Here is a 27,258-nt window from a genome sequence, read left to right as displayed (position 1 = left end):
GCAGTTTGTTGTCTCTGCCCAGAGCTATAGCCGTGTGCAAAACAGAAAAGGAGCTGGCCTTCTAGCAGGCCAGACGTGACCATGCTGAGCGGCAGACCTCTGGATTTGCAATGCTGGAGCTCACCCAGTCTGCAGCGGAGACGTCAGTCAAGGCTTCAGGAGCGAAGCCGGGACACGCCAGACGTTGCCCTAGAGCAAAAGCTGTGCTCGCGGACCTCCGGACCCCAGGCTGAGGCGCCTCGCCCCAGTCGAGAAAGCAGGCACTGGAGCGCCCCTCCTTTCCTCCGCTGCCCGGCCTCCTCTTCTGACTGGGCTCCGGCCACTGCCGTATGACCGCCCCCGCCCACGTCCCCTAGGGCAGGGACGAGACGTGCGTGGTCTGTGGCAGACAGTGACCTGAGGATGGGCTGGCTGGAGGGCCGGGAGCACGTGACGAGGGCTGCAAGCTCCGGCTCGCGAACCGACCAGCACGGGCACGGGGACCGAGGGAGACCGGAGGAAGAGGAGCGCGCAGGAGCCGGATGTGAGCCGCGCAGGCCCCGCCCCTTCCCGGGGGGGTGGTCCTCGCTTTCGCCCCGCCCACTCCGATTGGCCCGTGCTGCGCCTGCGCACTGGGCGGGCCGGCACGTTGGGTTTCGTCCCCTGGTCGGGGCCGCTGGCGCTGTCACCGCGCTCTCTTCCCCCGCCGGTAGTCCGCGCCGCGGTGACGCCTCCTACCCGTGGTGTTGACCCCGCCCCGGTGAAGACCCCTCCCGTGGTGGCGACCCCCTCGGGTGACGCCCCCTCCCGTGGCGGTGACCCCCGCCCCGGTGACGATCCCCTCCCCGTGACTGCGCCCCTCCCTCCCGGGGCCACCGGCTGTCTTGGGGCCTGTCCTGCCCACTGGGCCCACCCGGGGGATGCCGTGGTCACGAAGGCGGTTTTCCGCGGCGAGCCTTGTCCACTGCGGTTTTCCCGAAGGTGGGAAACTCGACCCATAATCTGCGGTCGTGGGGACCGGTTCGCGCCCTCCCTGAAGGAAAAACGCTTTGGCCCAAGGGCCGCGTGAACCGTCCTTCCTCAGAGAGCGGGCGCGGCGGGAGGCTCGCGTGCCCCTCTCGGTGCTCCAGGCGCCGGGTGTCCGGTGCGCAAGGGGGCGCACTGCGGGGGCTCCAGACCACGCTCCCACGCCCCCGCGGGTCAGAGCGCTCCCGGGGGTCACCCTCCCGCCGGGCAGGACCCTAGGGCCTCACACCCGACCTGCTTTCCCGGGGTCCCTGGGGTCCCTGGGGTCCCAGCACTGCTTGCGCGCTGTCGCACACGCCTTTCTGTGCCCTGCGAGGCTGAGAGCCGTGCGCTTTGTTCCTTTATATTATGAGTCTCCATCCAGCGTTCACATCACAGGCACAGACCGAATAGAATTTTCCCCGTAAAGATAGGTAACAGGGGCGCCTGGGTGGCTCAGTTAAGCAACTGGACTCTTGATCTCAGCTCAGGTCCCGGTCTCAGGGTCACGAGTTCAAGCACCTCGTTGGGCTACTCGCGTAGGTATGAGGCCTACGTAAAAAACAAACAAACAAACAAATACAGGAAAGATAATGGGATGCCGGGTACTTCTGGGCGAGACTGTCCGCACACCTGGGGCTGTGGATACAAACCCAAGTGACCCAATCGTAATACCAAAACTGAAATAGAAACGGCCATTGTAACAGTTTGATCGTGATTTTCAGGAACGACCCCTTAAGCACTGTGAGGTACCCCACATTCAACCAGGAGAACAAAGTGCTTTAAGGTGGTTGTTGGTCCCCAAGGGCTGTGGCGCCTCCCACTGTGGGCGGCGAGTGCGGAAGGCCTGTGCTCAGCTTCCTTGCAGCAGAAGAGCAGCCCGGCTGCGTTACCCGCGTGTCTCACTGCAGCTGCCCCAGAAGTGATACGTGCATTTCTGGATTCTTTTTTAACTACTTTTAATCTCAACTTTGATTTGCCAAAGTCATTTTGTGTGTGTGTCTTAGAATGAAGCATATTTTATTTTATTTTATTTTATGTATTTGTTCTTAGAGAGACAGAGCAAGCATGAGCAGGGGAGGGGCAGAGCGAGAGAGGGAGGCACAGAATCCAAAGCAGGGTCGAGGCTCCGAGCTGTCAGCCCAGAGCCCGACGCGGGGCTCGAACCCACAAGCCGTGAGATCATGACCTGAGCCGAAGTCAGACGTTTAGCCGACTGAGCCACCCAGGCACCCCTGATGGAGCATATTTTTAAGTGAGATTTTAAATGTTGTGAAACACGTCCTCATAACAAGATTCCAAGCAACACGGAAAAATCAGGGTTCCTCCCTGTGCTCTGTCCTGCCCCATCCTCCCACCTCCTCCCCTGCTTTTTCTTCTTACTTAGCAGTAGGTGTGTGACGTCTGTCCAAGTCAGGACATGGATAAACAGCAGTCCACGGCAAGGGGGCACCGTCCTTCTCACTCAGTCCCCGCTGGCGGGGTTTCATCTGGGGCCTGGCCGGGGCCACGCCAGTCTCTCGTGGACGGGATCCCGTCAGCGGCAGCTGCGCTGGGACCATGGGTCACAGGGTAAGCATACTTAGATCTTACGTTAGTTGGTATTGACACGGTATCTCCCGGAAAGTCACAGCGGTTGACATTCCCGTGCGCGGTGCGGGAGGGGACCCTTTACCTCCTATCTGCTGCGCTCTTTGCCATCCAAAGGGTGAAGGGCATCCCGCTGCTGCCGTTCCTGCTTTTCCCTGGTCGCTGGCTAACGTCCCGGTATTCTCCCCTGCCTGCTGGTGAGGTTTTGTTTCTTTACTAATTTGTAGGAGCTCCTTGTGTATTAGAAATATTGCCCTTTGCAGCCATTAATAAAATGATGCATGTATTTTCCCCCTAATATATATATATTTTTTTTTGCCTTGTTACTTTGTTTAGAGCACCTTTATGTAGTTTTTTCCTTTATGGCATCGGAGTCTCCCAAGAAACCCATGTTTACTAAGAAAGTTTTCATCATCTCAGGATTATAGAAATAGTTTCCTAAATGTTATTTTAATAAAGGTTCTCCTTCGTCTCTCCCTCCCCCCTCCCTTCCCTTCTCCCTCTCCACCCCTTCCTCCCTCCCTCCCTTCCTTCCTTCCTCCCTCCCTTCCTTCCTCCCTCACTTCCTCCTTCCTTCCTTCCCCCCTCCTTCTTCCTTCCTTCCTCCCTCCTCCTTCCTTCCTTCCTTTCTTCCCTTCCCTTCCTTTTCTTTTTTCTTTTCCTTTCCTTTCCTTCCCTTTCCATTTCCTTTCCTTTCCTTTCCTTTCCTTTCCTTTCCTTTCCTTTCCTTTTCAACAGGATGTTTTATCAGTTCCCTTTCTATGGTCTGTTGCTGACATAGAACAAAAGCTATTGATGTTTCTGTGTTTCTCTTGATCCCAAGCACTTTACCAAATTCTGTTATTTTTATTTATTTGTTTATTTTGAGATAGAGAACAAGGGAGGGGCAGAGGGAGAGACAGAGAGAGAGAGAGAGGGAGAGAGAAAGAGAGAGAGAATCCCAAGCAGGCTCCGCACTCAGTGCAGAGCCCAACCCCATGAATCTGGGATCATCACCTGAGCCAAAATGAAGCGTCAGACCTTCAACCAACTGAGCCACTTAGGCGTTCCTCCTCCTTTTTTTAATGTTTATTTATTTTTGAGAGAAAGAGAGAGAGAGACAGAGAGAGGGAGACACAGAATCTGAAGCAGGCTCCAGGCTCTGAGCTGTCAGCACAGAGCCCGACGCGGGGCTCGAACCCACAAACCGCAAGATCGTGACCTGAGCCGAAGTTGGACGCTTAACCGACTGAGCCACCCAGGCGCCCAGTTTTTTTAAGTTTATTTATTTAAGTAATCTTTACGCCAAATGTGGGGCCCGAATGCACGACCCCAAGATCAGGAGCTACACACTCCTCCCGCGGAGCCAGCCAGGCGCCTCCAAATTCTGTTATTTTTATAATTTTTGATCTCTTAGGTCTTGTAAGCATACAATCATAGCATGTGCAAATAATGATAGTTTCAGTCCCCGCTGTTCAGTTTTTTCCTTTTCCTCACTGCGGAAGCCTCTGCCGAGTGTTGGATGAGAGGGTGAGACCCGCACGGTCTCTGCGCTCCCAGTTTAGCGGAACTAGTGTCTGTGCGTCAAGAGTAACGAACTCGCTGTGGAGCTTGGGGAGCTGGCTTAAACAGTGTTTCGTGGGCATACATGTTATTGCGAATTTTTTTTAGGACTGGCTGCTGATTTTATAAACTATCATTTTGTCATCTAGTGGTTTTTAGCTTTAAAATGGGCGATAAAGTTAGTGAGTTTCCTGACATGCTAGTCTCTTAAATTTGGGGCCTCCCTCCCCTCTGAGGACAGCATACTGTTCCGTTCGTGTCTGCCGGGCTCCATTTACTCATTTCTTAAAGCAGTTTTTATATCCATACAGATGCACAATTTGTGGGTTTCTCGCCATGAGACTCTTTGTTCGGCACCTGCTGTCTTCCAGCCGAGCCCTTGGGAGGGGGGCAGTTGGGTCCTGTGGTCGGTGTGGGTTTGTGTTTAACTTGGAAACAAAGCGCCGGACCATTTCCCAGCGTGGGCGTCCCTGTCGCACATTCTGAGCAGCGGCGTCCGAGGGCCCGGCTCCCCCGCTGCCCTGCCGCGCTGTGAGGTCGGTTCGGGCACGTCCTCGGGACCCGCCGGCTCAGTGTCTCCTCGCCCTCCCAGGCCCCACCCACACATCTTTCTCTGGTGAAGTGTCCGTTCTAGATTTGGGGCGACGAGTTGTGCGGACTCATCCCGGTGCTCAGCTCACGGCGGCAGCACGCGGCCCCCTGGCGTGGGCAGGTGCCCTCGAGGCCTCCGTCCCCGCTGCGTGCGCTCGGCCTCAAGGCCCGCTCCTCGGTCGGTCGCTGGGGCAGGGGTGACAGCCTTCAGCGCCCGTGCCAGGGTGCTGATAAATACCACGGCCCAGGGCTTTTTTTATTTAGGATGACGTTCGCTTGTTGGTAATTCTTCGCCTTCCAGGCGTCCTCAGCCACACGAAGCGGGTTCTGTTCTTGTATTTCCCCGCGTGAAGTGCTGTTGGACTCGGGGCTAATTTGCTTTCCAGGGTGCGTTCCGTGCGAAGACCCCGGACAAGAAGCGGTTAATTTTGCTCTGGAAAGACTCTTCTGTTTGCCTGACTCTGAGAAGCACACGCTGGGTCAGACACGCAGGTTCGCTCAGGTCACGATGTGCTTCCGAGGCGTGGACACTTGCAGTGTGTGTGCACGCGTGGTCCCCCTCCCCCCCCGCTGCCCCGTGGGCGCACTCGGGTGACTGCGGTGAGGGTGCCCGCGGGTGACCCTGCCTGGCTCCCAGCAGGGCCGCAGCACAGCTCCAGGGCGGGCTTTCCGTCTTTGCAGCCCCCTGTTGTTCCAGAGCAGCGTGTCCCCCGAAACCACCAGGTGGCAACTCACTTCTGTCTCCTCTTCAGTGAGGTCCCGCCGTCTGGGTGTGAAATGCAGGTTTTGCTCAACTTTGAGAAACTCTCTTTTCCCCTTTTCCCCCTCCCTTCCCTTCCCACATTTCCCCCCCAGGTGCTCCCGTTGCTATAGCAACCCAGCTTCCGCCAAGTCTTTCTGCTGCTTTTCATCCCAGCAGCAACAGGTGCTTCTCGGCGCCCCCCTCCCCCCCCCCCCCAGCCTGCCCCCCGCTCAGATCGGGGGTCCGCTGAAGCCCGGTGCTTTCCAGGAGTCCGTGCTCTGAGGTGAAACGGGGCGTCTGGAGGGCACTCTGTGGGGTGAGTCAGGTTCTCTTTTCCTGCTGCAGTGGGGCGGGGGGGGAGGGGTGTCTCCCATGTGTCAGCCCCCGTCTGTCGACCTTGCAGCCTGAATGGTTTTCATCCTCATTTGCTCATCTGATGCTTTTGCCTTGTTATGCTTTTTCTGTGACCGTCCCCTCTTTGTGATAGATTTTCCTTCTCTCTCTTCCCCCTTTGTCTGCTTTTTAAAAAAGAAGTAAATTTTGGGGGTGCCTGGTTGGCACAGTCGGTTGAGCACCTGACTCTTGATTTTGGCTCAGGTCACGATCCCAGGGTCATGGGATCGAGCCCCGTGTCAGGGTTCATTCTCTCTCTCTCTCTCTCTCTCTCTCTCTCTCTCTCTCTCTCTCTTTCTCTCCCCCCCCCCCTTAGATACAAGTAATCCATCTGTCCATCATCTATCAGGCATCCCCATCCTGCCTGTCGACCCGCCTCTCCTTGTATCTGTGTGTCTCACCTCTTTTCAGAGTCCGGTCACAGAGGCTCAGTCCTGAGCACCGTATGCACGGCTCCCAACAGGGTGTTTTCCTTGCACAACAACAGGGCTCTCAGCGCCTGGCAGCTTTGTGCAGCTTCCCTGCTGTCGGGAGACCCTCTGCAGCCGGTTTGTGTTCAACCCAGGACTCGGCCGGGGACCGCAGGGGCCACGGGCGGGGGGGTTATAAAACCCAGATCCCTCACTTTCTGTGGACTTTTCTTCTGCTATTCACGAATCGCCAAGTTGTCTGTGCGCGAGAAAGGGCTCGTCTCTGCCTTCAGACCCTCTGCCCTGTCTTTTCAGATCTTGGATGACCGTGTGTGAAAAACTGGAGCTTTATTTGTTTCCAAAACATTTGTGATGCTCTCGTGTTTTACTCTGCTTTTCTAAGCACCAGACTCGGTGTTGACATCAGGTTTTGTGGGGGGTTTTTTTGGTAATGTTTGTTTATTTTTGACAGCGTGAGCGGGGGAGGGGCAGAGAGAGAGGGAGACACAGAATCTGAAACAGGCTCCAGGCTCCGAGCCGTCAGCACAGAGCCCGACGTGGGGCTTGAACTCGTGAACCACGAGATCACGACCTGAGCCGAAGTCAGTGCTCAACCGACCGAAGCCCCAGGCGCCCCAACATCAGTATTTTTGACGTTTTACCCTCACACTTGTTGGCGGATAGCGACGGTTCTTGCGCAGACGCTGCTTCTAAAGCCTCGCCCGGTGCGTCGGTCTTCAGCAAACGATCAACAGTCACAAAACCAACGATAAGAGTTTTTTGTCCTTTTTGGCAAGTTCAGAAGCTAATGTGGAGTTTTTCTGGAATTTGTACTCCATCGGCTGGTAGATCCAAGCTGTGAAGTCTGGTTCTTTGTCACAGACGTGGACGTGACCGTAGGCAGAGGTCCCTGGGAGTCCGTATGAAATGTGTCAGCACACGTTCCCCTTGAACGGCCTTGTAACCGCACACCCAGGGGCCCCAGGACCTGGGCGTGCGACTCCCCCCCGGTGCTAACAGGGGTGCCCCGGCTCACCCGCAGGAAGCAGACGGGCCTTTTCTACTCTTCAGTTCATCAGGTGTGGACAGGTGACTCCTGCGGGCTGGGGCCAGGGCGCCCTGTTTCGGGGATAATCGGAACCTGTTCGTTCTTACTGACAGGGCGTCGGTTTAACACCATCCTGATCACTTCGGCCCGTGGGTGCACTGCAGCGACAGACGCGATGAACACGTTTTCTGGAAGGCCACACGAGCACGCAGAGTGGCACTACCTGGGCCGGCCGGGGGGGCCGGGGGGGCCGGGGGGGCCCCAGCTCTGCGTCGGTCAGCGCACCCACCGAGCAAACCTGCGGCCGACTCCCGCTCCCCTGTCATACCCGCGGGCTGGGGAGTCGGACCGTTCCGCGACAGGCACCCAGGCCACGGCAGGTCTGCTCTAACGGAGGCTCCTCCCAGGGGCTGTCGTCTAGACGGGCATGGGCTCCCCGCCCGGCCACCGCTCTGTCATCACAGCAGCCCGCGCTTCTGACGACAGCGTGAGCATCGAAGCCGGAGCCTGGCCGGCCGTCTTGTGCTGTGATTGGCACGGGTGACACAGAGCCTCCTGAGACCACGGCAGGTGGCCAGCCACCTGGGGACGGGCCTCCAGCGCTGGGGGACTTCCGGAGCTGCTCCCCGAGGCTGGTGCTGACGGCCCCCGGCAGGCGGCGGGACTGGGGCTGCTCCAGACTCTGCCAGACGCGAACTGGGTTTTGGCAGTGGTGCCTTTGTGCCTCGTTTGTTTCCCGGGCCACGTGTGCCGGCTCGTGATGCTCGTGCTTAGAGTGTATCCTGCGTTCGGTTAAAAGCCAGACTGACGAGAATCCTCGTGTACTTTCCTACCTCTCTCCACGTGGAAGCATTCTTATTTTCTCTAGAACGATGTTTCTAATGCTGTTTCCGCAGTTCACGTGGTGTCAGTGTGCTGTGAGGTAGGGGTGCGGCTCCAGAACCCTCCGCTCTGGCTGTGGGCACACCGCTTCCGGAGTTTGCTTTGCGGGTTGGGTGCCGTGAGGTCGGTCGGGCGCTCAGCTCAGCCCTGGCGTTGCCCAGCAAGCCGCTGGCCGGTGTGTGAGCCAGGTCCCCCGGGAGGCTGGGGGCGCCTTCCGGGATCAGTTCCCGTCCACAGAGGCGCAGCGGGGAAGACACACGGGAGCTGTGGATGGTTTGGCCGCCTGGACGGGAGGGCCGTGTGGTGGCAGAGAACAGAGATGCGTGTGTGGGGGGGGGGGTCACTGAGCGCGAGGAGGCTGCCCTGGGGACGGTGACACACTGATGTGGGAGGCAGGGAGCGGGCTGGGGGGACGGCAGACCTGTGGGGCAGACCCCACGGTCGGCCACGGGCAGAGGTTAGGCACCCCGCTTCTAGAAATTACCTGTTGTTGTGAAGGTAAAATAAAATCTTTTAAATTGGCTACTTTGAGAGCTTTTGGAATTGGAACAAGCGCTGCAGAAATGACTTTTTAAAAAATATGTGATCGTGTCATAGAAGAATTCAAATTTTTTTCTTTACCGGTTTCAAGTGCACAGCTGGGGCAGGAAGCACACCCACACTGTTGTGCAGCCGTCCCCGCCACCTGTCTCCGGAACGTTCCGTCTCCGGAACGTTCCGTCTCCCACACTGGAGCCCTGTCCCCACTGAGCACCCCTGCCCCCTCCAGTCCCTGGTGCCCACATTCCCACTTCCTGTCTCTGTGAAGCGGGTGACCCCGGACACCTCGTAAAGGTGGGGTCACACGGCGTGTTTCCTGTGATGGCTCATGTCACCCGGTGCTCACGGCCCGGCCCTGTGGCTGCAGCTCCAGGACGGATGTGCCGGACAGGACAGCCAGCAGCAGCACGACCCGTCCACGGGGCCTCCGGTGCAGAACGCCGCTGTGGCCCCGGCGTGGAGGACAGACCTGGCCCCGGGCCCCAGTGGCGCATACAGAGCCGGTCGTCACCGCCCCGCCCCCGCCATCGGGCCACACTGCCCCCTGCTTGTGCTGAAGATCCGTGTGCCTTCCAGGGTAGATCTCATTGGTGAAAGTTTTCGTTATCAAGCAGTCAAATGTTTAGGGCCACGGGGCAGCCTTTGGTGGAAGCTTCTAGCAGAACAGGAAGCACAGTGAGCTGTCCGAGCAGCAGAGTTGGCTGATGTCGTGAGCAAACCGGCTACTTCCTGGACGCGGCCCCCGCCGGCCACTTTGTCTGGTCCACGCTCAGCTCCCCGTGCGGACGGGCAGCCTCGGTCCCCAGAGCTCAGGACGCCACCGCGGTGGCCCGGCCCCCAGACGCTCCCAGGACAAAACTACAGAGCAGATAAAGCTGTAGGAGAAGGCTCGCAGCGGGCCGGGCAGTTTGATGAAGCTGTTTGGAGAGGTCTGGAAATGTTTGCGTTTCTTCACTCTGCCCGACTGGGGCAGAAGAGATCGTCTGAAAAGTCGACCTGTGCACCTAGCTGGTGGTCACCAGCCAGCTCAGGTCCAAAGGCAAGGAGGTGACTCCAGACGCCCCTCTCTCCTGTCTCTCCAGCCCCTCCGGGCTTGGCTCCCCGGCCCCTGTTCCCTTCTCCCTGCTGCCTCCTCTCTGCTCCGTATTTCTGCTCGGTGCTCTGCCCTATGGCACTTGTGGTCACGTTTAAGCCTGGGAGCAGGGGTGAGGTAGGGAGGGGCGCAGAGGCTTCAGGGGCTCGTGATGATTCTTTGCTACTTGGACAGAAAAGATGTGCTTAGCTTTACCTTCGAGGAGTTAGTTCCTTAATGTGCCCCATGTTCAGAATAAGTCCCAATTGCAGAGGTGAGTCTGGTGAGGACAGTCGCTGGGGCCGGAGCACTTGGTGTGGGGCAGGTGGGGGCACCCCGCTGGCCGGGGAGCCAGCACAAATGCACACACCGCATCCCGTACGAGGAGCGCGGGGCGCCTGTCCTGGGGACACAGAGAGAGCCGGGCCGCGGCTGTGCAAGTCCAGACACGGGGGATCGCCAAGTGCACTCAGTCAGGAAATAGAAGCTGGGGGGTTAGAATCTCGGAGATTTCGAAATAACGTCAAGGTTGTCCTTCTGATCCTCTAATCAAACAAAGTGAACACTGCACTCAGTTTTTAAGTGATTTATCCCGGGTCATGCGGAGAGTTGGAGGAGAAGCTGGCATTTACACCTAAGCATCAGGGCGCCTGGGGGGCTCAGTGGGTTAACCTCTGAACATCTCAGGTCATGATCTCGCGGTTCGTGGGTTCGAGCCCCGCGTCGGGCTCTGTGCTGACAGCTCCGAGCCTGGAGCCTGCTTCCGATTCTGTGTCTCTCTCTCGCTCTGCCCCTCCCCTGCTCACACTCTCTCCTAAAAGTAAACATTAAAATAAATGAACAAACCAAAATATCACCGCAGTCAGGGTGTGCATCTGAATACCGCCCTCCCTCCAGTGCATCTCAGGGTATAGAACGACCTTCTTTTTTCTTTTTAACTTTATTTATTTTGAGATAGAGAGAGGACACTAGTAGGGGGAGGGGCAGATAGAGAATCCCAAGCAGGCTCTGTACAGGTCGGCGCAGAGCCCAAGGCGGGGCTCGAACTCACGAACCATGAGACCACGACCCGAGCTGAAGCGGACGCCCAACCGCGACCTTATTTGCTATCGGCGGCGAGGGAGCTCTGTGAGTGTGTGCTCGCGGGACTCTACACTGAACACTGCGCTCTTTGCGTGCATTTATGTGCCCTCTCATACACTGACACTGTTTTAAGTATCTGCACACTATGTTTGTAACATTGTAAACAAAGCTAGAAGAAAAGATGTTACGCTCTGGAGGGATGCTGTCACGCTGGCGTTACATAGGTGTGATACGACTGTTTTTATCAGCTTTGGGATACTGCTGAGTAGATCTCTTTTGCTAAGATTTCACTATGAGAACATGTGCCTTGAGTAATCTGGGATTTTACCTCCTGAGAAGATTTGTTTGTTTCTCGATGTCGCTGAAGTACGACCTTGTCCCTACATCTATGGTGATATTGTAGATACGATCTCTTTGTGTAGAGACACATACTTCCAATACGTTAATTTTTGTCAAAGGTTTTCTTTGCTTTAAAGAGTTTAATACTTACTTTCAAATATTCAAATGCTAAAACCTACTCATGATCAAAACATACTTCGTATGATTTCAATTTTTAAAGTTTCTTTGACGGCTGGGACTGTAGTCTGCCTCAGCGAGGGCTCCACGTGCGCTGTGGCTGGGTGTGGCGCTCCTGGCTGGTGGTGTCACGGGGTCCCGAGTGTTCTTGCTGACCGACGGTCGCTCTCCCTCCTCTGCCTGCAGGAGGCAGGGGTGTGGGGTGTGGCACCCCTTCAGCAAGTGCGAGGGAAGTGGCTGGCAGTGCCTGCGGGGCGGGCACCGACAACAGCACAGGCTGGCCCTGGGAGGCACCCCCCTCTCCCCCAAGGTCCACGGCACACGGTGGGGGGCGGGCTCCCCGATCGTGAGGCTCGCCTGTGTCTGGTCAGCGACAGCAAACACAGAGCGTAGGAAGGTTAGGGCTGACGGTCATCATGACGTGCAGGTGACGCCACACAGGGTGTGAAGTCTGCGGTCTGGGAGCGTCCTGCTTTTCGTTAGGGTTTTGGGGTTTCTCGGGAGCCTCTTACGGCAGCTAGTTATCCAGAAATTGGCTTACATCTGTCCTGAGAATTTGTAATCTTAAGCAGAAATTGAAAACGCATTAGAAGACTATTCCAGTGCAAACAAATCCCCTTTGTGAAGGTCGGGCGTGTAGTTTGTATTCAATTCTTAGTGAATCCTTCGGGGGTGTTCCAGGAGACTATTCACGAAATGACATTTTGGTAGTGAAGCCAAGGCAAACTCATCGGAAGGAGGCACGAAACGATGATGAGACCCGTCGCAGCACCTCCTGAGAGAACCTGCCGGAGAAAGCATCTTGAACGTGGACTCAGTCACACAGGGTGGACCTCGGGCCAGTCCTGCTGTGGAGCCAAGGCTGCGTCCGGGTTGTGCGGTTCCTCTAGGATTGTTCGAGACTGGATGGGAACGTGGCCTGGGGCTGGGAGGCCGGACGCGCGTGTGCCTCGTGGACTTAAATAAAGAGCGGAATTTGCAGCAGCCAGACAGACATGCTTTATTAAAGGGCTTTAAAGTTCAATTGAAGGAACAAATTTGAGAACTTAACAGGAGATTTTTCATACGTTCGGGGTTAAGGAAGGTACAAGACAGTGAATGAACTACACGTGAGCTTTAGGTAACAGATCTGGGTAGACCCAAAGAAAATTATTTAAAGACGCAACGTTTAAGAAGGTCCGGCAGCATTTGTGACGCAAACGACCGGTGCAGAGACCCTGGGGCGAACGGAGGTGCGTGTGCTGGGGGTGTGAGCAGACAGGCTTCTGGAGGATTCCGCGAGCATTCGGCCTCCGTCTGCAGCATCACGGCTGCCGCTGCTCAGAGCAGGTCCCTGGGACAGTCGCACGGGGCTGGAACACGGCTCCCGTGTCACAGTGTCCACGCAGAGGGTACAAACCTCTCAGAGGCACGCCGCCCGGGCCCCACGACCTGCGGAGAGGAGAGCGCCCCGGGGCCGGGCCGGGCCGCGGGGCCGCGTGTACTTCCTGCTGCATCAGGAGTGCCGAGTCGTGGCCGAGGACGTTCCCGAGAATCACGTTTGTCTCGTGCGTTGGGTCGTGCAAGGCTGCAGGCTTTGGAGGCGCCGGAAGGTAGGGAGGTCTCTCCTCTTCGGTGTCAAGTGTCTCCTGTAGGTTATTTGCTCCCGAAGCAGACGTGCAGGGCGTGCTCGGGGCAGAGGCTGAGCCCGGGCTCCGGAGCCTGACGTCCGCCCGCCGTCAAGGCGGAGCTTCTCTGGGCGCCCGGTCCCCAGCGTGCAGCGTCCGGGGGCCTTCACCCCGGCGTCCAGACCCATCGGAGCCCCGGAGACGCCCGGGGCTGGTGGACGGAGCTGGTCTCCCGGGCGCTGGGCCCCCGGCATCACCAGCAGCCCCCGAAGCCGCAAACCCGGTGCGGATCCTTAGCCTTTCACAACAGCAAGGCCCCCGGGACGGAGAAGCGTGGGCCCTCGGGGACGTCCCGTGGGAGGGGGAGGCCTGAGCAAGGCGCCTCGTGTCCTGCCCGGCCAGCAGTGTCTGCCGGACCCAGGCACCTGCCGACACGCTCCCGGACCGCGGACCACGGCGCACGGGCTTACGCTGGGGCCTCCGGGCCCTTCAGGCTTCCTGGTGGAGGCAGCCCACGGGGAGAACTTGCCACAAACTCGTCACTACTCAGCCGCAGGTCTCGAGGAGACTTCAGGTCACCTATGGCCACCAGGTCGCTCACGCTGGGCTGGTATCTATGTGCCTTGTCCCCGCCCCTAAATACCTCGCTGTGGCTGCACCTCGCCCACTGGCTGTGTGGCCCGCCCAGTCAGGGTGCGGTCACCTGCCACCCGCACGCGGCATCTACGCGCACCCGACTGCGGCTGTCACAGGTGCAGGTACAGCGTTTCCCGGGGAAGTCTGATAGCCAGACATGTGGCCTTCTAAAGGCGCGGGGACGTCCCGTGCAGACACGGGTGGAGCTTTCTGGCCTGGGACAGGGACGTGGGTCTGTGTCAGGGGCCGCGAACGGAGAGAGAAGCGGCGGTTACACGGGGCACCGTGTGCGAGTCCACGGGGAAGCGACAGCTGAGAGCCACATCCACACTTCCTGCCGGTCACTCGGTGTCCGTGGCCCCTTGTGTGCCGTGACCGACGGAAGCATACCTCTTCTTAGAGCACGCGTGGCTAAAGACAGAGAAATGCACAAATCTTCGTCTTATTACCGGGAAAGTAACAGGTCCCAGATTAATCACAGTGAAACTCATCGCGTCTTGAGATCACACAACCACTTATTTCACAGAGATCGAAAAGCTTCTGACCCAGAAACGTGGCCGTGGGTCAGAACGGCATCTCCCCCCGCCCCCATCAGAGGCCTTGGGGGAGGACGCCACACTGAGGACCCAGTGAGGCTCAAAAACACCCGCTGGACCAGCGCGACGTGGCCCCTCTGGTCCTCCGTTTGCAGAGTGGGAATGTATCCACTCATGCTCCTTACCCTTAAATACTGTACATTAGGATTGCACTCGAGGATGAAGTGATTTTTATCTTTCAGTCAGTGGGTCATTTAAAACAGCGAAACAGGTGCCTGGAGGGCTCAGTCGGTTAAGCGCCTGACTCTTGGTTTCGGCTTAGGGCACGATCTCGTGGTTCGTGGGTTTGGGCCCCGTGTTGGGCTCTGTGCTGACAGCGTGGAGCCTGCTTGGGATTCTCTCTTTTCCCCCCCTCCCTCTCTGCCCCTCCCCCACTCGTGCTGTCTCCAAAATCAACGACGCAACCACGCAAAATGGTTGAGGATCCGGTGACAGCCTCCCTCCCGAGTTCTGATGGGAGGTGGCGGTTCGTGCGGAGCCCCGTCCGTGCCCAAGCGTCATCTGTTGGCCACGTCCGCGTCTCCCGAGCCAAGAGCATGACTTACGTCCCTTCCCTAGTGCCCGGTCCACCCACTATTAGGTACAGACGAACGTGAAATCGGGCAGCGGGCGCGAGCCTCACTGCGTGAAGGAAGAGACACCCTGTGGGTGGGAGACGAGCCCCCGGGGAGAGGTCTCCTGAGCCAGCCTGGCCTCGTTTCCCTGGAGTCAGGGGTCTGTCCACGAGGAGGCCCAGGAAGAAGCCCCCATCGGCGAGGCTGGCTCCGGCCCACGGGCGACTCACCCGTCCGTCCTCGGGGAAGCGAGAGCCGTCAGGTGATTCGGACCATCGGTCTCGCCGCCACGCAGGCGGTTCTGGTGCCCGTGGTGGCGGTGCCCCAGGGTGGATGTCGAGCGCCATCCGGCTCCGGCCGTGGGCGAGGCCTCAGCCGGCTCAGCGGGTCCCTGGCGCAGAGTGAGAACACACGGGGCTCACAGGCCCCTCCTGGCCCTGAGCACGTGCGGCCTGGCGTCTCTGGCATCTCTGGGTCGTGCCGGGGGTGCCGTGTGCAGCACATACAGACGCGTAAGCTGGTTCTGCGCGGAGGACGCTGGTTTTTGTCTCTAAGGGGTACGACGCGTTTAGCTGGAGATTCCCAGCTTGAGTGCTTCCTACCCCTGCCACACGCCCCCCGTGGGCAGCCACGCAGCCCAGCTCTGCTCCGGTTACCCTGCTGATTCCTTCGGAACAAAGGACTACAGCCCGACCCTGGTTTGTAAGGTTGTTTTAATTTCGGCAAACGAACCGTGGAAACAAACCCTTGGCACAGCAGCGGGTCAGCGCTTCTGAAGCAACAGAACGTCGTGGCGCGACGGGCTTACCCCGCTCCCGCGTGGTGACTGACGGGAAAGTGCGTGTGGTCTGGTCCACGCCGACGCCACGGGGATGCAGGCACGCCACGCTGAGACGGCGCCAGGAGACGTCACACGCCAGCCAGCCCCCGAGCCAGGTGCCAGTGCGGGACGCAGGGCAACCTGTGTGACGCGGGATGGCGGGCACCGTGGGGACCCAAGTGGCTCGAGGCTAGACCCCTGAGGCCGCCCTGCCAGCTCTGGACTGCGGGAACGGTCCTACTAAGCCCTGCTTCCAGAGAGCACCGTGCACAGAGGCCACCGAGCCTCCCCCAGACCCTCACCCTGGGCCCGGAGCCAGGCCTGCTGCAGGGACTGTCCTGGGGCCGGGCACAAGGCGGCAGCGGGCGGGGGGACAAGCGCCCTCTCGGCCGGTCGCTTCCTTGGAAATCCGAGAAACCTGTCTTCTGTTCACATACGCGGCAGGCGGCGCTCAGGATTTTTCAGAAAGGAGGTGGCTAAGCCCAGCAGGTGGCACAGGGTGGGAAGGGGCTGCTCTGCAGCGTCCTCTGAGCGCGTCTAGGCCGCCTTCTGTCTTCGCTCTTCCTGTGGAGGGGAGAGGTAGAGACTCTCACGGTGCCGGCCCCCCGCCCCCGTCCGCGGCCCCGCCCTGGCGCCCCAACCCTGAGACGCAGCACCTCCGGATGCTCGCTCAGGAAGTGCGGTTCTGGACCCGGCCCCCTTCCCGCTCTCCAGCCCTCCCACCCCCTCCCCCGCTCTCGCACACGTTGTCAGATGCGTGTCGCGAGAACGCCACGGCCCCTCACCTTGACGGCCTGCTCCAGCTGGGACAAGGCCTCCTCGTAGCGAGGGACCAGCGGCCTCAGGAGCTCGCCGGGGATGTCGTGCCGCGCCAGCTCCGGTGCCCCCGCCTCGGCCAGCATCCGGAGGAACCTCCTCTCCTGCAGGCCAACGACGGGAAGGGGTCTCAGCCTCCCCTCGGCCACCGGCCGAGCCCCCCCCACCCATCCCCCGGCAAGCGCCCCGCAGACTCACCTGCACCTTGAGCAGCAGCGTGAAGGCCTGTCCGGTCCTTCCCGCGCGGGCGGTTCTCCCGACCCTGAAACCGAGCACGACCACCTCGAGTGCTGGCCCCCAGGGGTGCCCCGGGACGGTGGCTTCTCTCCGGGGCCCTTCCCTCCAAGGCCACGGGACAGGCCTCACCGGTGCACGTAGGTCCGCAGGTACTGGGGGGCGTCGTAGTTGACGACCAGCTGCACACCCTGCACGTCGATGCCTCGAGCCATGGCGTCTGTGCTGATGAGGCTGGGAAGCGCGAGGGGCTCAGACCCCGCCCGAGGCCGGGGGCCCCTCTCCCTCCGGCCCTGCGGGGGACGCCGCCACCGACTCCAGAGGGGAGCTTCCTTTGGGGAAGTACGCCCCGGACGGCCCAGGCCGGTACCTGCCGTGAGCGTCCGCTCCCCTCCTTCCGGGTACTCACAGCCGGATCTTGCCCTGCTCGAACTGCTTCAAGACCACCTTTCTCTGGCCGGGCCCGCAGCGGGAGGAGAACTCGGCCGCCGTCACACCTCCGAAAGCCTGGACTAGCAGGAAGAGCCTGGGCGGGAGAGGCGGGAGGGAGACAGGTGGGCAGGGCCCGGAACCCGCCTCCCCTCTGCTCCCCTCTGCTCCCCTCTGCCCCCTCGGACCTCACCTGTGTGAGTTCTCACGGGAGTTGGTAAAGCAGAGGACCCTGGAAAAGTTCATCTCCAGGATCAGGTGCAGGATGACCAGCGGCTTCGTGCGGAGGCTGCAGGGGACGTAGCAATGCTGCGGGGACGGCACGGGGTTGGCCCCGCCCCAAGCACCGTCGTGCGCCCCCTCCCCGCCCCGTGCGCCCTGCTCACCGAGAGCCCTGCGGGGAAGGTGTACTTCCCGCCCGAGTCCCCGTCCGCATCTGCGTCTTTGGGGCCCCCGCGTGCCAGCCCCGTGGAGAAGAGCCGGGGCTGGTGGAGGCCCAGCTGCTGCAGCTTCTCAGGGTTCTGTGTCAGGGTGGCCGAGAAGAGCAGCTTCTGCAGCGGCATCTGAGGGCAGCAGGTGCTGGAACGGGAGCGGGCGGTGGGCCGGCGACCTTGGCCCAGCCGGCACACCTGCTGAACCTGGCCGCCCGGGACACGCCGAGGCAGAGCGGGTCCGGGAGACAGAGGGGAACCGCGACGGGACCCACGCTCAGGGTGGCCCCACCAAGCTCAGGGCAGAGTTCGCTGCGTGTACCTGGCGGCAGTGGTGGCCCGGAGCTGCCTCCTCTGGAGCAGAGCACAGGGGTCCTTGGCGCTATCGCTCGGGAAGGCCGCCTCCACCACCCGGGGCAGCCAGGACTGGTGCATGCTGTCGATCATCCGGTCGGCCTCGTCGATGACCTAGGAGAAGCAGGACGCCTGGAGTCTGGTGGCCGAGGTCAGTGTCGGCTCCGAGCCCGGGCCTCCCTCCAGGCGCCCGACGTACCAGGAAGCGGAGATGCCGGAGGCTGAACCCCGGGGTCTGGTCGATGTGGTCCACCAGGCGGCCAGGGGTGGCCACCACCACGTCAGCCAAGCAGCGGAAGCCGTCTGCTCTGTGGAGCGGAGAGCGGCTCAGCAGAAGCCCCCACGCCGACCCCCAACACAGGGGAGGCCCGCAGACAGCCAGGCTTTCTGTTCTCACGGGGGCCGGACGGCTACGATGCGGCCGCTCCCTGCTCCCCAAGGGGCCCACGACCCATCAAGACCTACGTCCTCTGAACAAGACTCTCCTGCTCCTTGACCAGCGATTTCTGCCCAGTGATCAGGGCGACACGCAGAGGAGTGGCGTCCGTGTAGACGTTGAACACTTTGCTCACCTGGGGAAGGAGCGGCCGTCACCGACCTGGTACGGAGCACCACAGTGACAAGGACCCCGAGTCTGACTTCAGAGCGTGGGGTGCACATACCTGCTGGGCCAGCTCCTTGGTGGGCAGCACGACCAAGGCTCGGACCTGGCACACGGCACGACACAGCAGGGCCTGTGGGGTGGGGTGGGGACAGCCACCGGCCTCAGCAGATCCGGTTCCCTGTCGGCCGAGCCCCCCTCCGAGGACGGCGGTCCTCACGCTCACCTGTACCACGGGGATGACGAAGGCCAGGGTCTTCCCGCTGCCCGTTGGGGCAGACACGCAAAGGTCGCTGGGCCGGTAGCCGCCTCTGGCCACCAGAAACCCGTTAGCTGTGCTCTCCAGGAGAGCGGGAATCACCGCGGCCTGGACTGGACAAGGAGGGACGACAGGAACATTTGTGCCGGAACCACCAGAATCGGCAAGGCACCGAAGCCTAAAGGAGACTTGTCCCCCATCTATGACTTCCAGGCTGGGCTGTTCTCACTCGAGGACGACACCAGAGCCTCTAGGGACTGCCAGGCCCGGGCGGCCAAAGATGCCCGAATCCCAGACCACGCTTGATGCTGGCCCTGCCCAGGGCCCGTGTTGTCAGCTGCTGTGCCACGGCCTTGCCGCTACGGCTCTGGTGACTCTGGGCGAGGAGGCTCTTGAAGGCACCTCCCCCTCCCCCCACCCCGAGCACCTGGAAAGTAGGAGGAGATGCCATGTGCCCGCAGCTTCTTCTGCATGTCAGGATGGACGGCAGGGATGTCCTCGATAGGCACCGAATCTTCGGTGACGCTCTTTCCGACACAGCTTGGCTCAGCCAACCACGAGGGCAGGAAAGGCTGGACCTACCGGAAAGAGAAAGGGGCCAAACGAAGACTCCAGGGCCCGCGGGGTTAGGGGAACAAGACCAGTGGAAACTAAGGACTCGCGACACTCAAACCGAAGAGGCCACAGCAAGGCAGGCCCCACGAGCCTTCTAACGCGTCTCCTGGCATCTCCCCACCCCCAAGCCACCTCTAAAGGAATTAAGCAACGCACACCAGAAAGTACCTCTCCCCTGAGCAAGGTCACCGGGGGAGCTTCCTCTCACACCCGCGGTAACGTCCACACCCTGAGCCTGGCCTGCAAAGCCCTCCGTGACCCGCACTCACCTGCCCCCAACCTCCTATCGCTGCCTGAGCCTTAACCATACAAACCTCGTTTTACGTGCCACAGCTCACTGCTGCCTCAGGGCCTTTGCCCTGCTTTCTCAGGTCCACCTTACCCAGGCTGCCCCCTGTCTTCTGATCACAAGTCAAGGTGCACTTCCACACTGGCACTGACACAAATGCTCCCCCGCGCACCCTGGCAAACCTACCGTTTCCTTCTTGGTAATCACCATCACCCAAAAGCTCTGTAACCTACTAGCTACTTCTTGAAGGCTTGCGCTAAGATAGCTATTCCTTAGATACGTCCACCAACTAAAAGAACATGTTTTAAAACACTACTGCGATGCAACCCAGAAACCCATTTAAAACGTTTACCCGCAAGTTTCACTCTTAACTTTATTATAATCACAAGCAAAATTCTGAGCTGACATAGAACTCCAGGCACCAAGAAGAAAACTGCAGGACAGACGACTGAAGTCCAAGCCGTTCGCTTGCTGAACAGGCGCGACCCTCGGAGCTACCCCACCAACACGGGCCGGATCCGCGACAGCCGCCAGACCCCGACTCCCGGCCGCAGCAAAGCCGTGGAAGACTTTCCTTCCCACCCCGGGCCGCTCACCTTTGGCGCCCTGCTTCTCTCAAAGCCCCCGAGCAGCAGGGCGTGGGCTGGAGGTCCCGAGGCCTCTTCGGGAGGCCGTTCTCCCGAGTCCCCCGGCGGCCCCGCGGCCTGGGCGCTCTCGCTGCTCTCCCCGGGCGCCTCCTCGCCGCTCCCTGCGCGGCAGAAGCGGACAGGGGCGGCGCGTCAGCCCCCCACCCCCCCCGCGGACCCGGGACCCCCGTCCCCGCCCGGCCCGGCCCCACCTGCGTCCGCGTCCTCGCCGTCCACTTTCCGCCGCTTCCCCCGCGGCGCCTGCGGGCTCCCCGGCGGCCCGCCGCACTCGCGCCTCCGCGCTCTGCGCGGCCGCCGCCGCCGCCGCCCCGCCGCCTCCGAGTTCTGCGCGGCCCCCGCGGGCTCCTGCTGCTGCGGCTGCTTCCGCCGCTGCCGCTCTCGGGCCCGGCACTGCAGCCGCTCCAGCAGCGCGCGCGCCCGGCCGGCCGCCCCGGCCTCCGGCCCGGCCGCCTCGGGGCCCGCGTACCGCGCGACGTGGAAGAGCGCCATGCCGGCCGGCCGCACGCCTCTCGGCCAGACGCGCGGCGATGACGCCAGAGGCGCGGGGCGGGGACGTCGTGCGGGAGGCCTCGGCGCGGGGCGGTGACGTCAGGGGCGCGCCGGACGGTGGCTTGAGAGTCCGTGCGTGCCGCGTGGGGCGGCGGCGGCGGCATGGAGCGGGACCCCGGCCCCGGGGGCGCGCGCCGGGCGCTGGGCCGCCTGCTGGAGGCGGTGCTGGCGAGTCGCCGCGAGGCCAACGCCGTGTTCGACATCCTGGCCGTGCTGCAGGTGGGGGCGCGCGGGGCGCCGCGGCCGGTCCCGGGTCGGAGGCCTGGCAGGGGGCGCGCACGCGGGCCGACGGCGGGATTCCGGGCTTTCCCGGGCGTCCGCTCCCGTCTCGCGGGGCTCCCAGGTCGGGGAGGGGGTGTCCGGTGGGAGGGTAGCGTCGCGGCCCTGAGTGAGGAGGGAGGGCCGGCCCCCTGCGACCTCCGTGTCCCTGCAGTCGGAGGACCCGGAGGAGACCCAGGAAGCGGTGCGCGCGTGCAGCCGCCTATTCGGGGCCCTGCTGGAGCGGGGAGAGCTGTTTGTGGGCCAGCTGCCCTCCGAGGACACGGTCATGGCAGGTGAGCCTCCCGCAGCGCGTGCCGGGTCCAGGGCCTCCTCTCTGGAAGGGCTGGAGGGAGGCTTTGTCAACACGGGATGACCTCACACGGCCTTACCTTGGGTCAGGGGAAGGGCACAGCAGGGGCTCCCTGTGGGGAGGGACCATTGCGCCCAGAGTTGGGGTGGGAGAGTCCGTGTGTGGTCTGTTTAGAGCAAAGGTTGAGTGTGCTGTGCTTTTTCAGGGTTTTTGTTTTGTTTTATTTATTTTGAAAGAGATAGCATGAGTCGGGGAGGGACTGAGAGAGAGAGAGAGAGAGACAGAGGGGGAGAGAGGGAATTTTAAGCCGGCTCCACGTTATCAGTGCAGAGCCGGACGCGGGGTTTGAACTGATGAATGTTGAGATCACGACCTGAGCTGAAATCAGGAGTTGGGCACTCAATTGACTGAGCCACCCAGACGCCTGTTTGTTTTTTTGGGATCACTTGTAGGATCTGATCCTGTTTAACGTGGGCAGTCGGGGTTACGCGTTCCCACCGCTGGTTGTGTAGGTCTTGGGGTGAAGTGAGGCGAGGAGGGTTTCCCACCCCGCACCAGGTCTGGGGCCACGGTGACCCGTTTCCGTTCACTTCCGGGTGGGGCTGCGCAAAGAGCGGAGGGGGGAGAGCTGCGTCCAGCCTGGTGTGTGTGGTCTGACCACCCTGCTCTGCCTCAGGGTCCCAGGGGGCGACGCGGAAGTACAAGGTGTGGATGAGACACAGGTACCACAGCTGCTGTAACCGCCTGCGGGAGCTTTTGGCCCACCCCTCCTTTGAGGTCAAGGTGAGTCAGGTCGTCGGCCTTGCCTCTACCCTGCGCGTTCCCTGCACCCCCAGCCGCCAGGCTGCACACACTCAGGCAGGGGTGAGGCCGCAGGCTTCTGCGTGTCCGCGCTTACCTGAGGACGTCTGGTTTTCTGTCTGCTGGGTTTTCTAGCGGCCGGTGTTGTTCTGCGTCCCAGCGCGTAGGGGAGCGTTGTCTTGGGTGCACTGAGACTTAGGTGCCGGGGAGGTGACTTGTGGTCCGGGCACCTCAGCCACTCCCTCGCCCGCTTTCCCCAGGAGCTGGCTCTCAGCACGCTCATGAAGTTCGTACAGCTGGAGGGAGCACATCCCCTGGAGAAACCCAAGTGGGAGGGCAACTACCTGTTCCCTCGCCAGCTTTTCAAGGTGGGGGCACAACGGTGTCGGCGGGGGGGGGGGGGGAGGGGGGGGGGCGCCGAAAAACCTCTGGGCACAGCCGGGATGGGCCTTCGCTGCAGGTGGCTCCGGGAAGTGCTGCTTCTGCCACACCCTTTACCCCGGGGGGCGGGGGACGCTGTGGGGTGTGGCGGGCTCCCCGGGTGGGCCCACCGACCTCACCTCCCTGCCCGGCCCGCAGTCGGTGGTGGAAGGCCTGCTGTCTCCGGAGGAGGACCACTCGCTGCTGGTGTCCCGGTTCCAGGAGTACCTAGAGCACGACGACATCCGCTACCACACGATGCAGGCGGCCACGGGTGTCGTGGGCCAGGTGGCTGACAGGTACCCCGAGGTGAGCCGGGTCCCGTGTCTGGGGGAGGGGTGCGCCGGGGCCGCGCCCGAGCTGATGCCAGGCTTTCGGCAGGTGCCGCCCGCTTTCTGGAACCACGCCTTCGCGCTGCTGTCTGCCGTGAGCCTCCCCTGCCAGGAGATCAGCTTCTCCAGCTTCTATGTGAAACACGCTGGTGAGCGTCCCGGGGGGCGGGGGGGGGGCGGGGGGGGCGGGGGGGGCGGGCGGGGGCACCCTGTGAGCCGCCGCCTCTTTCCCGCACGCCCTCTGACCCCTGCCTTCCCTACAGAGCTGTCGCACAAGTGGAAGGTCGCTCATCTGAAGGTGAGACGCTCCGGGGGGCGCTCTGGGGACAGGGCCCTCTCCACGCGTAGGCAGCACGTGTGGGACCCAGAATTTTCCCGGCTCACACAGCCTCGAGGCTCCCTCACGGGGACGGGGGTGGGGTGGAGGCCGCCGGAACCTGGCTCCCAGGCTCTTAGCGGGCTCCCGGGTGCCGGTGTCGTTGCCGCGTGCGGCCCTGGGTGCGCTGCTCACCGGCTCCTCTGTGGCCGTGTTCCGGGTGCGCGTTTCTTCTCGCTTTGCTGGAACTTCTCCAGTTCTGGGTTTCTAGTTCTTACGCAGGGCGGGAGGGAGGCCGTGAGTGCCGTTTCCCCTTCCGGGGTCCGGGGGCTGGGGTGGGGGCCTTGTGTGCGGCCTTGACGGCACCCCCACCCCCTCCCCCACAGGAGCACAAGAAGGCCTTCCAGCTGATGTGGCTTGGCTTTCTCAAGCACAAGGTACTGGCGGGCTGGGGGGCAGGTCCCCCGGGTCTGGGCCGCTCTGGCCCACGTGGGTCTTGGGGTGAGGCAGGTGCACCCACCGCTGCTGCCTCCCCGCCAGCTGCCCCTCAGGCTGTACAAGAAGGTGCTGGTGATCATGCACGACGCCATCCTGCCCCACCTGGCCCAGCCCACCCTCATGATCGACTTCCTTACCCGCGCCTACAACGTGGGTGAGTGCCGGGCTCCCTTCCCAGTGGGCTGGGCTCCCGGAACTGGGGCTGGAGCAGCCCTCGTCAGGGCCTGGCCGGTCGGGGACGTGCATGCTGGAGCCCGAGTCCCCTCCCGTCCCCTCCCTGGCGGGACGGAGCCGGGCGCCTCCTGCTCTGTTGAACTCACCGGTGGGGGTGGGGGGGGTGGGGGGGAGCAGGCCTCGTTGGGGCTTCTCAGCCGCACGTTGGTCTGCAGGGGGCGCCATCAGCCTGTTGGCCTTGAACGGACTTTTCATCCTGATTCACAAGCACAACCTGTGAGTGTCGATTTGGGCGCCCGCCTGTGGGTCCAGCCGTGCGTGTCTGCCCCTCCTGTGTCCTCTCCCTGTCCTGGGCTGGGGGTCTGCTGGGCTGCCCTAGGGGAAGTTGAGGCGTGACAGGGCCCCTGGGAGCCATGATCTGTGTTTTCACTCCGTGTCCCCCTCCCCCCCGCCCCCCTGGCTTGCGTGCCACTCCTCACCCCTGCACTCCCAGCGAGTACCCTGATTTCTACCGGAAACTCTACGGTCTCCTGGACCCGTCTGTCTTCCACGTCAAGTACCGGGCCCGGTTTTTCCACCTGGCCGACCTCTTCCTGTCATCCTCGTGAGTGCCGGAGAGGGGACGCGGAGGGGCTTAGACTCAGAGCAGGGGCCGGGAGTCTGGGCGACTGGGGGTCACTCACGTTCACCATCCCGCCCAGCCATCTGCCCGCCTACCTGGTGGCTGCCTTTGCCAAGCGCTTGTCCCGCCTGGCGCTGACGGCGCCCCCCGAGGCCTTGCTCATGGTGCTGCCCTTCATCTGCAACCTGCTGCGCCGACACCCCGCCTGCCGCGTGCTGGTGCACCGCCCGCTGGGCCCCGGTGAGCGCGTGGGGGGGAGGTGCTTGGGGACCTGGGAGGGGAGTGGGGGGGAGCCTGGAGGGCGTGGGGACCTGGGAGGGAAGTGGGGGGTGGGGGGAGTCGGGGCTTGGGGACCTGGGAGGGGAGTGGGAACCTGGGAGGGGAGTGGGGGGGAGCCTGGGGGGCGTGGGGACCTGGGAGGGGAGTTGGGGAGGCTGTGGGAGTGGGGGGCCCTGGGAGGGGAGTTGGGGGGGAGCCTGGGGGGCGTGGGGACCTGAGAGGGCTCAGAGACCTGGCAGGGGAGTGATGGGGAGCCAGGAGGGTGGGGGGCCTGCCCCCAGCAGCCAGAGCTCAGGAGCAGGCTGTGAAGCAGGGCCCGGGTCTCGCTCTAGAGCTGGATGCCGACCCCTACGATCCCGCAGAGGACGACCCGGCCAAGAGCCGCGCCCTGGAGAGCTCGCTGTGGGAGCTGCAGGTGAGCTGTGCGTCCCCCCCTTCCCCAGCTCCCCTGGGGCTGCCGTGACTGGACGTGTTCCCGCCGTGTGGTGCCGTCCGGGTCCCCGGGCTGCCCTGGGGAGAGTGTGGTGACGGCCCGCGTGCCTCTCCAGACCCTCCAGCGGCATTACCACCCTGAGGTGTCGCAGGCCGCCAGCGTCATCAACCAGGCGCTGTCGGTGCCTGAGACCAGCATCGCACCCCTGCTGGAGCTCACGGCGTTCGAGGTGAGGGCGCGGGGCTGAGGCCTGGGCGGCTGGGGTGCAGGGGACGTGCGGCGTGGGAACACCTGTCCGTCCCTTGCAGGTGTTCGAGCGGGACCTGAAGAAGAAGAGGGGCCAGGAGTCGGTGCCCCTGGAGTTCCTCCCGGCGCAGGGGCTGCTGGGCCGGCAGGACGATCTCTGCGCCCAGCACTTCACGCTCAGCTGACCCTGAGCGCCCGCTCCCCGCCCCCACCCGTGGTTTTGTAGGAGAGAGATGGGGGTGGGCCGTGGGTGGCGGGGCGGAGTCCGGGGAGCGCCGGCCTGTCTTCTGACTGCTCCGGCGGCCGGGTCTGCAGGCTGGTGGTCACAGTGGCGGCCGTGCACGGAGGGCGCCTCGTGTCCACCCGCGGCCCCCCACGCCTGCCCCCCGCCTCTCCCCTCCTCCGGAAGTCTCTCCCTTAGCCGGAGCCCGGGTGGGCGTGGGGCCAGGGTGGGGGTCGGGGGCTGCGGCCACACGGGGCTCTGGGTGCACTGGGCGGTGGCTTCTGCCAGTCCTGTGTGACCCTGGGGCCCCTTAGGTCCGAGCGTCTGGGCCACACCCCCCTCCCTGCTGCAGCTGGACTGTGACCTGGGAGCGACAGTGAGGGTTCTCTGTCCTGGTTAGTCGTGGGCAGCACGGAGCACAAGCCACCTGTTCCCAGTCGAGCTGAGGAGGACCTACCTCTTTGTCCCGTGCTGCCCGTGGTCCCAGGTGCGCGGTGGGCGTGTCTGCCCCACGAGGGGCAGTTACGGGTGGAACCACCTGAACGTCGCGGCCCCCAGTGGCGTGGGTGCTGGCAGCTGCAGGCCGGTCGTTTGCTGTGTTTCCGGGTTCTTTCTTCAAGGCCCCGTTTCTGCCGGGCTAGCTTGGTTCCCCTCCGGCGTGAGTCCAGCTTCCTCTTAAAAAGCGTCTTGTTTAGGGAGAGAGTCACGTGAGTGATAGCCGCTCCCGTGGGTTTGGGGGCCTGGCGGAGATGCAGGTGTGGGTGCAGAGCCGGGGAGGGGGCGTCCCTGGTTCTGCAGCCTCTTGCCTGAGCCCCCCCTCCCCGCCCCCACGGGAGCCCTCGGAGTCGCAGCAGGCAGTGGTTTGGCCGGCTGGGTCTCTAGGGAGCTGCCCCGGTGGCCCAGGACCCTTGTGTGCCTGGTGGGGACGCTGGGTGAGGGGTGAAGGGGTGCTGCTTCTGCGTACACCTGTGTGGTTTCAGGGATGCTAGCGCCCCGTCCCCTGGTGGTACCGTCCTGGCCCCATCTCAAGTCCGCTTCTGCCCCCGGGCCTTTGCGCTGCCTTCTCTGCAGCTTTGCTCTCTGCTCCTGCCTGCGGACCCCAAGCCGAGGGAGGCCTCAGGGAAGCCTCTGCCCGGCATCCTGTCGGTAACAGCTTCGGGCATGCACGTGGGGCGCCGCCTGTTCACGGCCCCGCTGCCGTCGGTGCCCCGTGGACGGTCCCTGCCACCCTTCCCGGAGACCGAGGGAAGCTCGTCACGACCTGGTCCTCATCTGGTCCCCGGGGCCCGGGACTTACCCGGCACAGAGGAGGGGCGCATACACGTCTGTGGTAGAAGGGCCCGGGGGTCCTGAGCCGCCTGCTTCCGGCAGGGTTCGGCACGTCCGAGGCCGTCCCGGCCCCAGCTGAGCCCCGGCCCGGGGACACCGGGGGGCAGCCCTGGAAGGGCTGCGGCCTCACGCTGATTGAGAGAGATGTCATCCTGTTTTTTAAAGTAAAACTACAGAACTCTCA

General features: G+C 62.3%; 2 protein-coding genes and 1 pseudogene across 3 annotated transcripts; 2 read left to right on the top strand and 1 right to left on the bottom strand.

Moving 5' to 3' along the window:
- Nucleotides 1–518: 518 nt before the first annotated feature.
- Nucleotides 519–27,258, top strand: NOC4L (nucleolar complex associated 4 homolog). Of its 2 annotated transcripts, XM_042962463.1 has the most exons (16): nt 519–960; nt 2,375–2,556; nt 21,264–21,384; nt 22,078–22,184; nt 22,463–22,570; nt 22,782–22,931; nt 23,004–23,103; nt 23,218–23,252; nt 23,657–23,707; nt 23,811–23,922; nt 24,158–24,218; nt 24,436–24,546; nt 24,644–24,804; nt 25,176–25,258; nt 25,392–25,505; nt 25,585–27,258. In XM_042962463.1, exons 2-16 carry the CDS (start codon nt 2,545–2,547, stop codon nt 25,705–25,707), a joined length of 1,449 nt encoding a protein of 482 aa, XP_042818397.1. In that variant the 5' UTR covers nt 519–960; nt 2,375–2,544; the 3' UTR covers nt 25,708–27,258. The 2 variants fall into 2 exon arrangements, with proteins under 2 accessions (XP_042818397.1, XP_042818396.1); XM_042962462.1 differs by lacking the exons at nt 519–960; nt 2,375–2,556 and adding an exon at nt 20,914–21,049.
- On the top strand, nt 885–1,015 carry LOC122232863 (annotated as a pseudogene).
- On the bottom strand, nt 15,364–20,770 carry DDX51 (DEAD-box helicase 51). Its single transcript, XM_042962461.1, has 15 exons — nt 20,473–20,770; nt 20,231–20,382; nt 19,158–19,308; nt 18,698–18,843; nt 18,533–18,604; nt 18,336–18,442; nt 18,070–18,178; nt 17,839–17,984; nt 17,472–17,664; nt 17,279–17,394; nt 17,066–17,182; nt 16,789–16,890; nt 16,621–16,684; nt 16,392–16,526; nt 15,364–16,170 (listed from the first exon to the last, which is right to left on the bottom strand). The coding sequence occupies exons 1-15, from the start codon at nt 20,768–20,770 to the stop codon at nt 16,144–16,146; spliced, it is 1,935 nt and encodes a 644-aa protein (XP_042818395.1). The 3' UTR covers nt 15,364–16,143.

The sequence above is a fragment of the Panthera tigris genome, chromosome D3 (genome assembly GCF_018350195.1).
Source record: "Panthera tigris isolate Pti1 chromosome D3, P.tigris_Pti1_mat1.1, whole genome shotgun sequence".
In the NCBI taxonomy this organism is placed as follows: Eukaryota; Metazoa; Chordata; class Mammalia; order Carnivora; family Felidae; genus Panthera; species Panthera tigris.
This window is presented reverse-complemented; position numbering and strand designations above follow the sequence as displayed.